Below are 12,698 nucleotides of genomic sequence, written 5' to 3'. Positions count from 1 at the left end.
CATTTCCAACTGCGACCCATTACGCTTTCCTGCTACAACTCCTGGGCGATGCAATTCCACAGCGTCATTTCATTATTAAAATCGGCCAACTCTCCTTCCTTGAACTGCGTTCTTCAACCATTCATCCATATATTACGCATAGCGTTTTTGAAGGATATCAGTATTTAAAGAACCGCTAGCAAAACCGCCTAATTCCAAAGGATGACTTACAGGCGCAGGAGACTGGAAGAATAAAAGCTTCTTTACAACAAGAGTAAAATATAAACTGACCAGGCGAAATTCAATCACGCGTCAGCATGCTTTACAACACGCAGCTGCCTTGCAAGGTCAGCGCATTGAAGACGTTCTAATACGTGTGTAGCTTATCACGGTGTTTTATGGCAACGGCTGTTCGAACATTCGTTAGAAAAACTCGTGCCATCTGCACTATAGCAAAGGAAGGTGGACATTCTAGCATGTCTGCTAATCCACATCCGCTGTCGTAGTTACGCCAAGTTAGTGCGTTGCAGTGTTGAGTCTCTCAACACATGTGATTTCCTCAACTGTGGGAAATCCGCACCATAAACGGCGAAAGCTCTTTCTTGGGGCACCACTCTACGCAGGACGCAAGGGCAGAAAGCGCCCCCCCTAACACTGCTCTGGCAGTCGTTCCGGAGGAGTCGGCGCTCAACCATCCCAAAGGTACTACCGGCAATGCCACGGCGGCCAGCGAGGTCGCCACCACCACGACCACGCCCAGGCCGGAGTCCAACAGCACAGCGGCGAATCTCACTGCGACGAACACCACCGCGGCGCCCGAAGCTGCTGGCACGACAGTGCACAGTGGTGATGCCGTGCTCCACTATGGGTCAGGAGGCGACAGCGTGGTGAAGAAGCCGCAGCGTAAGTGCACTGCACTGCCTATTGAAGCAGCAGAAATAGATGCTGGTCTGTTCACTTAGCGCTCAACTATAAGTAAACGGAAAGTCGAACTAAAAATAGCGGAAACAGGCGCAGGCACTTCATATACTGTCTTTGTTGTCTTCGACTTTCATTTTTTTACCGCCTTCAATGTCCTTGTAGCAGGGCGTTGCACAAAACCACATAGAACAATCATATACCTTAACGGTGGCTTTGAAGAGTAGTAGTTATTTTCTCACATGCCCTGTTAGGAAACCGCACCGTTTCGGTGTTCCATCTGAAACCAGTTCTCACTTGAACACTATGTCCGCCTGCCATCGGGGCTCGGTGTGAACTGATGACAAGGACAATCTCACAGCGCCGATTAAGCTTTTCTGTTGCCTAATTAGGGACTCGTTCGAAAACCAAATTTTAAAGCCTCGCAATTAAAAGATTAGAAAGGTGCACACTTGGTTCCTTGAAGACTTATAAAGGTCTACTTAAAGACAAAGGCAACACCTCGCCGATAAAACTGATAAACTGTAACACAGGGACATCATGTGAGCCATTTCTACGTTCGGGGTTCGTTGACAGATCGATCTGCCGATCAATTAAACTATTTCTCTTGGGAAGTAGAGGCATCGCACTTTATTTTTCCGACACATATTCCGAGCATTACGGGCGCTTAGTACCAAAAGGGCGAAGGAGATGATGGCATGCCGCATGCATCTACGAGAGCACGTGCATCTGCAGAGTTGGTCTCAATATGATGCAACGGCGATTAAAACGTGCACTGTGCAACTCTATTCGAGGCCATCCGTGCGACACTTGCGATTCCACACGCTGAGCGCGAAGAAACACAGCTTTGTGCTATCATGAGTATTTCGAGAACACACGCAGCGACGTGTGCAGTGTCTGTGACTTCTCCCGGACAGCGCATTTGCAGCCAGACTCTGCTCCATAAAGTCAACGCACTTTCCCAACCTCCGATCAAAGTGCCACTTTACTGACCGGCGCCGCCGCTCACGAAATATCGATCCACTTTCTTGTGTCAGACGTCGGGCCATTATTCCAACACGTTTACCTGGATGCACTCACGCAAGCTTCGGCAATATATTATCGGATAGGGAGCAGTTCTTTCCTCATTGCGACATAGTTCAGGGGCCGTCTTTGCAATACAGAGATGAAATTTTAGCAAATCTGCTGACTTTAGGTCTCTGGGGAATTCCGCTTAATTTCGTGTGTCTCTGGCAACGAAATGAGAGTATTTCCCGTTGCTACGAAACTTAGAGTTCGTTTATTTGAAAGCATATGGACTTGACCGTCTTATGCAAGACAACACGCCACTCTCTATGCCTGCCAGTTATCTTGGAAATACTTATCAGTGAAGAGGCTAAAGGAATGACCGCATCCACTTGTGCTCGAGCTACATGCCCCTATCACCTGTAGCTTTCACACGCACTTGAGAGGAACAACAGGTGTGATATATCGCATGAAGTGTATCCGACCGTCTTTAGTTGCGCCAGTTTCTTCAGTGCGTGCGATGAAGCGGATTCGACTGCCTCTACCTCAGGTTTGAATCAGGTGCACATCGGCTGTTGTTAGCATTCGATTCCTATATTTTTTCATCGGGCTGGGCCGGCGTGGATGATCTCCTCGCTTTGTACTAAATATACCTATTAGAGCGTTGTTTCCTTTATATAATGAATTCAAGCATGGTATCAGCTGGTAAATGCAACTCAAGGTGTGCCTAGTGGCTTAAAAAAGACTACGTAGTAGAGATACTTTTCTGGTATTCGAAGAGTTCGGAAAGCTTCTCTATATCTTTGCGTTGTCTTAGATTACTGAAAGGCCACGAAATCCTACATTCCTGTGAAGTACTCAAGCCTAATTATTGCCTTTGATTTGTTAACTACAAATTATTTATTCGATGAGACCATATCATGTAACTTTCGTTGATATTTCGCGGAAGAACAGTGGTCTTTTTACCAGTCTGGTCAGTTTGACCACACGCAATGGATGTGCGCTAACATACCACCTGCCCAACGTGACGTTACATGCTGCTTCAACTATCTCAGCTGAAGGCATGCTGTTTACCCTTTTGTAGGCAGGTTGATTTTTGGTTCAAAAATTGCAGTCAAAATTTGATCCGGGGAAGCATTTTATTGAATTAGGCGACATCTTTATGAGTGACTGTCATATACATAAACTTGACACTCTTAGATAAATGTAGATAATAAACAAGTTCATAATACTACACAGTGCTGGTTGCTTTGCTGGCTGTTAGTTTTACACAAGGTTAGGCGTGTTACCAATGCTAAAAAGAAAGGACTTAAGAAGATTTAGACGCCACGGACAGCGGACATCATTTGAAGCATATTGAAAGAACGAAACATCTTCGAAGCACCAGGTGCCTCTAAAACATCGTCAGCCGCAAATTCAGACATGCAGCTGGAAAGCAGTTGAAGAACTAAAGAAGCAAAGTTAAATAAAGCTGCAAAAACAAGAAAGAAACGGAGCTTCAGATGATGTCAGCCGTTCGTGGTGTCTAAATCGGCTTTAGTCTTCGTTGCTTAGCACTGTAACCATGTTCCATCGTCTTCCAGCACAAAATGTACGTGAACTTTTTTATTTGGCTAGCGTACGTCTTGCACTTTTTCTCGTTATTCTCACTTTTCTAAGAAGCGCAAGTATGTTTCTATTTATTTACTGAAAGATAACTGCGGCACCAAAAAGGCATGTTTGTAGGGAACACAGTGCAATTCGACTAGATCAACGTTCTGCTTCGATTACGACCTGAATCTTTTCTTACAATTGGCACTGCAAAAAACTAGGGTTATCGTCTTAGACTTCTCATCGTTCGCAACGGATATATATTCACGAATAATCAAGTATGAGAACGTCCGAAGCATGGACGAAGCAGTGTGTCCCCACAAAAGACGAGTACGCATACACGTTAGGCAGCGTTCCATGTATAGTTAGCACGGCTTTTCGTTTACAGCAGGTGGTCGCGCTCACAATGACTAACATTGGCATTTTATGTTAGTATGTACACAATACGACGGCATCGAACGGTAGCATCTGCGGTACAGAACGCGCCACTCTTTCCCTCAGTGAACTTTTTGTCTAGTCACTCCCATTTTTAAGTTGGGTGTTATCCATTTTTACGCACTTAAATATTGCTATTCACTACGTTTGACAGTGCGATTTTTTCTCCTTGCAGACCCTACCTACTTCTTCAGCTCATGGATAACATGGCGGGTGAGTGAGAGCAAACACTTGACGCGTGTCCTACAGCACTGTTCTGCGAGGGGACAGAACGAGGATGGGTGCTGACCATTCACAACTGCTGAGAAATGTATTTATTGTCCCTTGATCACTAGTATATCCTAGCTGCATTCCTCTCTCTTGTGGTGTGGGCAATAATTTAAATAGAGCTAGCTGTTTGCGTGGTATTTGCTGGGCGTCACTGTGCTGGCACCTTTTAGCCTCGCTTGAACACCGTTAGTTGGCACAACATTTGCGATGACTTCGCCGCGTGGATGTTCTTTTTTTGCTTTGTGATCGCAGAGAACGCCAAGTGGAGTGTTAAACAACGAAGCAAACAAGACTTGCGGTTACTGCACAGAGCGCTTTTTGCAATGCCTGTAGGATTTTGTTGAACTTCTGTGTTAAGAGGGCTCAAAAGACACCATAGAGGAACAGAAAACACCTCACATATATTATTAAAGCTGGAGGATGGTAGGAGGACCGCACAGTGACGTTATGTGAGTGCAGAGGGGAAGAGAACTCGGCGTTAAAGAGAAAAAAAATCTGTCCCAAGTTTCAGCGGCCGTCCAGCAATCACCAAAGCCCCATGTATTGCGTAATTTATCTCACTGTGTAGTTTTGGCAAAAAGTCGTAATTTTTTTCCGCACTTGCGTCCTCCTCGAGGACACGCTCTGCAAGAGTTTAACGCTCCCGCCCGTTGACTCTCACTGGGTGGCAGGAGGACAACTACCTGATGAGCATCCTGATACCAATTGCGTGCGGGGTGGCTGCTGCCGTGCTCATCCTCTGCTCCCTGGCGTGCATCGGGTGCTGCCGCAGGCGGTGTCGCTCCAGGAATCGCCGCAAGCTGCACCGCAAGATCGACCCGGTAACCCGTTCCTTCTTCCTTTCAGATTTATTTACCCTAACATCACACAGGGCTCAAGGGGATATACCGTATTTGCCAATAGTAGTTAGTCTGCCCTTACTGCTAGTCATGCTACCACAATCCAGAGGAGAATAGCGATGGCCAGGCTCGCGTCGCGCAGCTTATCCTTACAGCCGGCAAAGGCTGGTGGTCACAGCGTCGCCGCTGTTGCCAGCCCGCCTTCTATTCGGTCATGGTAACTGGCAAAGACTGTTCGCACCGTTGGCGATGCAGGGTCGTCTAGGGTAGCAGTGTGCAACGGCACGACGTAAATATTAAAATGCAACGTATTAGTGCAACGTATTTAAAGCAATTTCTTTAATGTAGAATACAGCAATTCGGGGTCACTAATGCCAGTGACAGATTTAAGAAGATTATTCATTTCATTTGTGGCCAGGTTGAGTCATGAGATTTAAAGCGCTCAGTTCGCGCTAGTAAAAGCGCCGTATTATGGTTATAATCTAAATAACGAAAAATACTTCCTGCGGGTTTCATAAGTACTTCGGAGTAATTCGGGGGAGTATGATATTCCTTGTCGAATTCGTGCAGAATCCACGAAATCTTGCGGTCTGCTTCTAATGATGTTAAGGCGTCATAAGTTCTCGTTATGAGGATGCTGGACATAGGTGCGTTTTTCGCTGTCATGAAATGATTATCCTTAGTGTGCAGGAACTCTAAGATAGTTATGAGGTATGAATAATGCAAACTCCAGATAGACAAGACAAATCCAAGTTTTGCTCATACAAATGTACTGCAGTCGCACCGCTAAATGAAATTCACGGGGTACGCGAAAAATTTCGGTAAAGCGGAAATTTCACTGCGGCGAAATCAGCCCAAGAAACTAACATCTCTCTTCACTGTTCAAAAATATAAGTTATTTCCAAAACATTCAGTCATCTTGGCTTGCGTCCTTTCAGTGGGCATGAGCGTCGTGGTGCAGGTTTCACACTCGGCCAACAACTGCATCGCGATGTCGTCGCCATGCGCACCAATGAAAGCACGAATGGTGTCGAATGCGTCCATCACATGCAATGCAGATGGCAGGGCTGATGCATCTTCTGCTGCAACATTCGCTCCAACATCCGTGCAAACCCGTTGGAACATCTCCCTTTTTCCTGCCGCTGGATGCCACGCTGATAATTCGTGCCTTCTCTTTAAGATAAAGGAGCTTCCGCTTCCTAGACAAAGTCGCCATGCTCGTGTCGATTGCTGAGCACAAGCACGGGTGAAAAAAACTATGGCAAACTCGCTGCTGCTGTTGCCAGGCTACTGCGTCCTTTGGCGACAGATTGGTTGTGGCTCTGACTTGCAACAAAACAAGTGCTTGCACCCGCGTCTTGTCGCAAGGCAGCCAGCCCGATTGTCATCACCACCAAGCAATGGCGGTCTTCATGTGCGTTTGAATGATTGGATCTATTGGTTCCACCGAAAGTTTAGTGAAACAAAGCAGCGTAGACCTAAGGAAGTGCAAAAATGGGCGGCGATATGCTTGCTTTATTGTAAGATAGATTTTTAAACCCAGCTTCACATAACAAAATTTGCTGAAGCGGAAACGCGCCCCAAAAATGGTTCGTTGTAATGAGAAAGTTGCTCCTTTACTTTCTATGGCGAGCTGACGGGAAATTGGAAATATTTCGTTGAAGCGAAAATTTCTTTGCAGCTACGTTCATTGTAGCAGGGTTCAACTGTATACGCAGCGACAGATTAATTGGTTCAGTCCATTGGCTCATTTCTTTCAATCTTTGCCTGATCTCTGAGAACTGCAAACAAATATAGATTTGCGTGCTTTAGCAAATTTTATCAAGAACATCGAAGTTATTAATTTCACCGATAGCGCTTCCCGGAAAAGAAACGCTGGCGGTTTAAAATGGCGATCTGTCAAACTGCTGTTTCGCTTGGTAGCCATCATAGATGGCATATGCTGCTGAAAACAAGTGATCCCTAGCCCGTCTCATCTAACATCAAGCGTTGGAGCGAATTTCTTAGTCTGCTTCGTCGCCCTGTCGCTTTCCATGTAGAGCGCGATGATACACGACACAGTGAGCATTCAGATGACGCTGCTAAGATTGCCGGAGCTGCCTTCCCTGCAAGCGCCTTTTTAATACGACAGCATTTTGGGTTTTCGTGCCACAAAAAATTTATTGCTTTTCTGTCATGAAACGCCCTGATTGGTCGAGAGTGCTCACGTGACCTTGTGAAGTCATTGTCCACCGTGGCAGGCGGCATACTGCGCACTGGACTGTGAGCCAACTGCCCACAGTTACCAAGTTCAGTGCAGTTGCCACCTGCCTACCACAGCGCTATCCATGAGCGTGACGTGAGCTCAAGAAAAGCAACCTGGGCCTCACAAGCCCCACCGGTGGCTGTGCTTGAAACAGCCACCTGCAGTCGCAGTGGCGAATCGCTTAACCGCTGCACCACTGCAGCAATCGGGGTATGAGGATTCCCCGCCATCTATGAATGCTAATGAGAGGGTTATGATCACCTGATCACCAGCGAACCGATCATAGGGAACCGCAAAATTGAAAATCTGAGGACCCCCCAAAACTTCGAAGTTGGCGCTCTCCATAAATTCTCCCTAAAGTGCTCCAAAATTTTGAAGGTAGGCGCATCCCAGAAAATAAATTTCGGAGCATTATTGGTTATTAATGGGTGGATTGAGGTTCATTAGTACGTCAGTATATTATAACAACATATGATAATCCAATGAAAGGTACTGAAACATTCTAGAAAGCGATGGCTCATGCATAACATAGAAAAGCAATGAAAGTGTTCCAACTGAAGTGTCGGCGGGAAAATCACAAGAAAATTAGTCATTGTAGGTACTCCAGCAGGACAGCTAAATTGTTTCGAATGTTCTTTTTTTCCGTCATTTCATTAAAAAATACTGGTGTTAAAATGCGAAAATCGTGGCGTCGGTCTCTAGCCTTGTACAGTAAATCCTCCACCTTCCGCAAGCACCAGCCAACCACTCTTCCCAAACACTTCTACCCTGCAGAAACGGCACCCACCACCAACCAACCTACCTCCACCGTCCACAAGGCTCCCCCCACTAGAATCCCACGTAAGATCGGAGCGGAGAAGAGACGCCGAAACAAAATTCAAAGACTCAGTGCGAAAGCCGGCTGTCCACCAGAAATAGCACCCAATAGCCACCTCCCCACTCCATCCCCCTAGCTATGAGGGTCGGCTGTGCAGGTGAGGGTTACCACCCTCGAAACACATCACCACCCCACCGACCTCAGCCCACCTTCACCCTACAGTAAATTCCTGTCAAGTATGGGAAAAAAGCCGCTTAGAGTAAAAGCTTTCATTAAAGTAAAAACATCGGACTATACGAGTAATCACTGAGGGCAATTCCAAGTGCTTTCGCTGAATTCTTGCATCAGCCCTATAATCGTCCCGTAATTTTTTATCCACTCCTCGTGCTGAGCTGTTTTCTAGAGTTTTATTTTCGTAACCGGCGTACAAAGACTATCCCACAAAAGTGAGTATTTTCGAATACGACTGCTGAACGGCGTGAAAAAACACTGAAGCAGAAAGAGCAATTTAACTTAATGATTTCCCAAGAACACGCTAACCCTGTTTAGCTTAGTTGTACAGCGCCAGATTACGCTTTTGACGAAACAGTTTCGCCCTCAAGGCTTTCCCACAGATTTGAACGAGGCGCAAATGAAGCTTCTCTTCCCGGAGTTTTCTTAGCGTATGTTGTCGAGGAAGTCGGCTTTGCCATAACCTTGCGTGAATCTGGAGCTTCGAGCACTGTTTCCAAAACGGTGAAGAAAGATTAAACGAAATATTTTCAGAAATTCAACCATTCGCCTTTGTTGTATTTTTCCTTCTTCTCTGTACTCTAGAACTCTTCACCAGAACATTCGGGTTAGTCTTATTGCCGAAGTTCTTAAGGTGGCTTTCACTAATACTGTGTTTCTTTTGGAGTTAAATGGGATCGGCCTGAGCTGTACTTTCAGCAACACAGCTGCAGGTTCATTTACTGAGAAACACTGAGGGAATTCGGAAAGTTCAAAAGGCCTCAACCGATGGACGAAGAGAATAGTTTAAACATGAAAGGGTGATGGTGTACATTCACAAGAGGAGACATATCCTCGTGAGACTCAACGTACATTTTAGTGCACAATCGTTTTTTTACCTGAGCAAAATGAAACTCTGTGGCAGCAAAAATGTCATTGCGTTGTGCTCCCACGGAATTAGGTAGCACAACAGCGAGACTGATATCTGTCCGTAACCTATTGTTAAACGGCTATTATTATTGCTTTACAACATCTTCTTACCTTGGCCCTCCTGCGCACACGTAGAACGTCATGACCTAACGACAAGTCAGATTCGAATGCCCAATTGCTTTTACATTGCAGTGACTTATGGGAGGTTCTGTTCACAGCTGCTCTGCATTCCTTCTTCCATTCCCTCACTTTTATCAGCACTATGGCTGAAGACACGCATTTCTCGCTGTTACTAGCGCATAAACGCTGCTGCCAGAAAAGCACCTTCATGAAGATGGTCAAACTATAACAAAAATGCGTCGCCCATCGGACACTGGCGAAGACGTTCAGCCAATCAAACTATTTAGTAATTCATGTTCTGGAGCCAGCCTTCTGTACTTCGCTTCATGCCTTCTGTGGTTTGGGTACTGCTGCGCCCTTCTGTTACGTCCACCAACATTGCACTCAAACTTCGTAACACATTCATCGAACTAATATTCGTCACCCTGCTAATTAGTGAGCTGGATGTTATAATAAAGAAACAGAGAGAGAACAAAATTTATCGAGAAACTAGTTTCAAGAATTGCTTGACGATCAAATAGGTGGGGTCCTCATACAGAGCGCCAGTGGCCCGAGCCGCGTCACGAACCCAGTAGGTGAGGTTTAGCTGATATTTAAAGATACGCTAATCATTTGAGCCTCCCACTGCTCATAAGATGTATGCGTCATATTTAATGGCTCAAGCTTTCCCACATACCCATTCTTTATTATAGAAAAACTGAGTTAACCCTTTTGGTTTTGCTTTGTAGGCGGCATTGCCGCAATATGCGATTTGTGAACCCTGAGAACGCAAGCGCATGATGCTCTTTACTTATTTTCTCTTGCAGAAAACTTTTCGGAAGATGAAGGCTGCTGACCGAATGAAGCTTCTAGCCGCAAGTTCGGACGAGGAGTTTTAATGTGGCCACTCTTTGACCTCTTTCACCTGGCGGGCCAGATTGAATTTCACCAATGACACGGCGAAGGCTGCAATCAAAAGAATGTGGGCACAGTACTTCCATGCCTGGTGGTCTGCGTTCGAAGCGCAGTGGACATTATCATCCAGCATTGTTTTCTTCCAGCGCTGTCTTCCAGTAGTGCAATGTCTCGGACATATTCCTGTGCAGAAAGCTAGGAAGAGGTTTGGTTCATTGAAGACGTTCGGGGGAGTTGTTCGCAGCTGTTGACGGGCAGGCTCTTAGACTTTCCGTGCATTTGATTCTTGCCCGCAGAAAAGTGTCGATGTGATTTTTCCATCTGTTTCCTGAAGTCTTGTTTGTTTGTTGCGGCTTCCTTTCCTCACTATTCAGCCTGAAATTGTATAGGAGTTACATCTCTCAAAGTTGAACTTTTGTTACAATGAAATATTTTCCGCTGCATTTAAAGGTTCCCCACAACCAATAAATTTTCATGCTGGTTCTTTTCGCGCAATCTCGTACATAACTGTTTAATCTAAACAGCTCGCAATGCAGCAGAATTTTTAAAGTTACTTCATAACCGAACAGAGACGTGGTTATAGTTAATGCACAGTAGAACAAGCGCTGTTTAGAAAAGATAGTGAAGAGACACATTTACAAGGCAGTGTGCTCTCCCTTTGTTCGCCTGCTTGGTACTAATGTCTTACTGTAATATAATAGTATAAAAGTAATATCTCACATTTTTAATGCTGGCTCATACTTTCCCAGTCCCATGTATTAGCTTTTAACGTGCACAAACAAAGTTCATGCTGTTTTTGTTTTAACGTAAGCGTTAAGACATCGTAGTTTCCGACTTCATTATCAAGAACAAGTTAGCCTGTTCGCTCCAGAGCCTACAAAGCGAAGCACCGGCGGTCTTTTATTTAGGATTGTTTTGGGAATGTGAAGTATTCTTAAACGCGGACGCAGTCAATGCTCTTTTTCCTCAGGCGCCAATGTTATGCTCAATGCAAGGAAAGTCGACGCCAAGTATGCTTGTGCAGCACAATACGCATGATCGGGATAGCAGGTGACCAATCGATTTCCGTACTGCAGCTGTGTAATGTACTCGTCGACAAACAGGCTTCCGCCGTCGTACAACTCGAAGCGTTTTGTGGGTCCCATCTTGAAGCCAAAGTCGGAGTTGCCTCGTAGATGTTTCTGTAGACGTTTCGTCTTTTTTTCACATAAGGAAGAGTGACTACATAGTTTTTTATTATTATTACTGCTAGAGTTCTTCCCACAACTTCAGCAACCAGACTTGTATTCCAGACGGTTTGTACATAGGGTAATATTTCATTTTCTCGCGCCTACCCCCCCAGAGTAAGTAAAAAAAGGCACTTACGTGGAATAAAAACAAACAGCAGGTAAGAATGAACCGTAGGCAGGAGAGACGAGAGAATTACCGTTCTCAAAAGGCATGCTGTATTTCTCACTGGGAGCGCCACTTGAAGGCTTCGGCATAAAAGCTTCAGTTTGTTTTCCCCTTTTTGTTTTGGCTAGTTCTCGCCTACATGTACTGTATATATTTCTTGTATTTTTATATTGTATACAGCGCTTTTTTATGCCGATATCCGTTTTGAGTGCAGAGCACCCTGTGACCAGCACGCTGCTTTATATGTACGACTCATTACTCTTTTTTCGTGGCGTAGCCTTACTGGTGTTTTTGCGTGTGTCAAGAGCTTCAGTTTAATCTTACAGTGCTTTGGGGTTAAAGGTTCAGGGAAGATTCGAACTTGTCGATGTACAGATTTCTTTCAGGCCTCTTCATAGCTTAAGCACTACAGGTGCGTTTTCCATGCTTTACTTTCGCTTGCTATGTATATTAGGCAATTTTATTGCTTTTAGCCTTCGTAATGTTTCTATTTCCGCGTTACCGTTCTCTGAACTTTGCTTCTTGGAAAAGGGCCATCATTATCCTAACGAGACAGCATTTCTTATCCCTCTCAATCACCGAATTTCTTCGTTTATTTTGCGCGTCTTAAAATCGGATAGGTTTGGTGCCAAACCGTTTTTTTACGTAAGTCTGGATCTGTAATGTCTCTTCTGTGTGCTTTGTGCCAGCTCTTTTTCTACTGATACCAATGATCGTTACGGATATGTACATCAAAATTGGGGCAAAGCACCTCTTTTCTCGGAGGTGGTGCATGTGGATGAGAATTTCTAGTCAATGTTTCTTGCACTGAGCGTCTAGATAGGCCTCCTCACCAGACCGCTCCATCACATTTTGCATGATACCTGCTATTAGATTTTGGACCTTTATGCCATATCTTCGCGTGCCTGCGTGTTTAAGTGCCTCTTCTTGTATATATAAATGCATTTTTTTTCAGAATATAGCTGAATTATAAATGTTGTGCTCAATGTGACTCCACACCCCATTGCCGAGTTCATTCTTGAGGAGGAAATAAAGTAGGTGGGAAGATAAA

The 12,698-nt window shown here is 45.1% G+C and overlaps 1 protein-coding gene across 2 annotated transcripts in view; it reads left to right on the top strand.

Annotated features, from left to right (window-relative positions):
- Positions 1–12,698, top strand: part of LOC144132675 (uncharacterized) — a 25,098-nt gene extending 12,400 nt beyond the window's left edge. Inside the window, exons 3-6 of one of the 2 annotated variants that reach the window (XM_077665264.1) lie at positions 603–882; positions 4,103–4,140; positions 4,872–5,018; positions 10,165–12,698. In XM_077665264.1, the coding sequence (XP_077521390.1) occupies positions 603–882; positions 4,103–4,140; positions 4,872–5,018; positions 10,165–10,236 (537 nt within the window). In that variant the 3' untranslated portion in view covers positions 10,237–12,698. Of the gene's footprint in view, positions 1–602; positions 883–4,102; positions 4,141–4,868; positions 5,019–10,164 lie in introns of both variants that reach the window. The other variant, XM_077665263.1, reaches the window with a different exon arrangement.

The sequence above is a fragment of the Amblyomma americanum genome, chromosome 5, assembly GCF_052857255.1.
Source record: "Amblyomma americanum isolate KBUSLIRL-KWMA chromosome 5, ASM5285725v1, whole genome shotgun sequence".
In the NCBI taxonomy this organism is placed as follows: domain Eukaryota; kingdom Metazoa; phylum Arthropoda; class Arachnida; order Ixodida; family Ixodidae; genus Amblyomma; species Amblyomma americanum.
The sequence above is the reverse complement of the archived record's forward strand: the minus strand, read 5'-3'. Positions and strand labels throughout refer to the sequence as shown.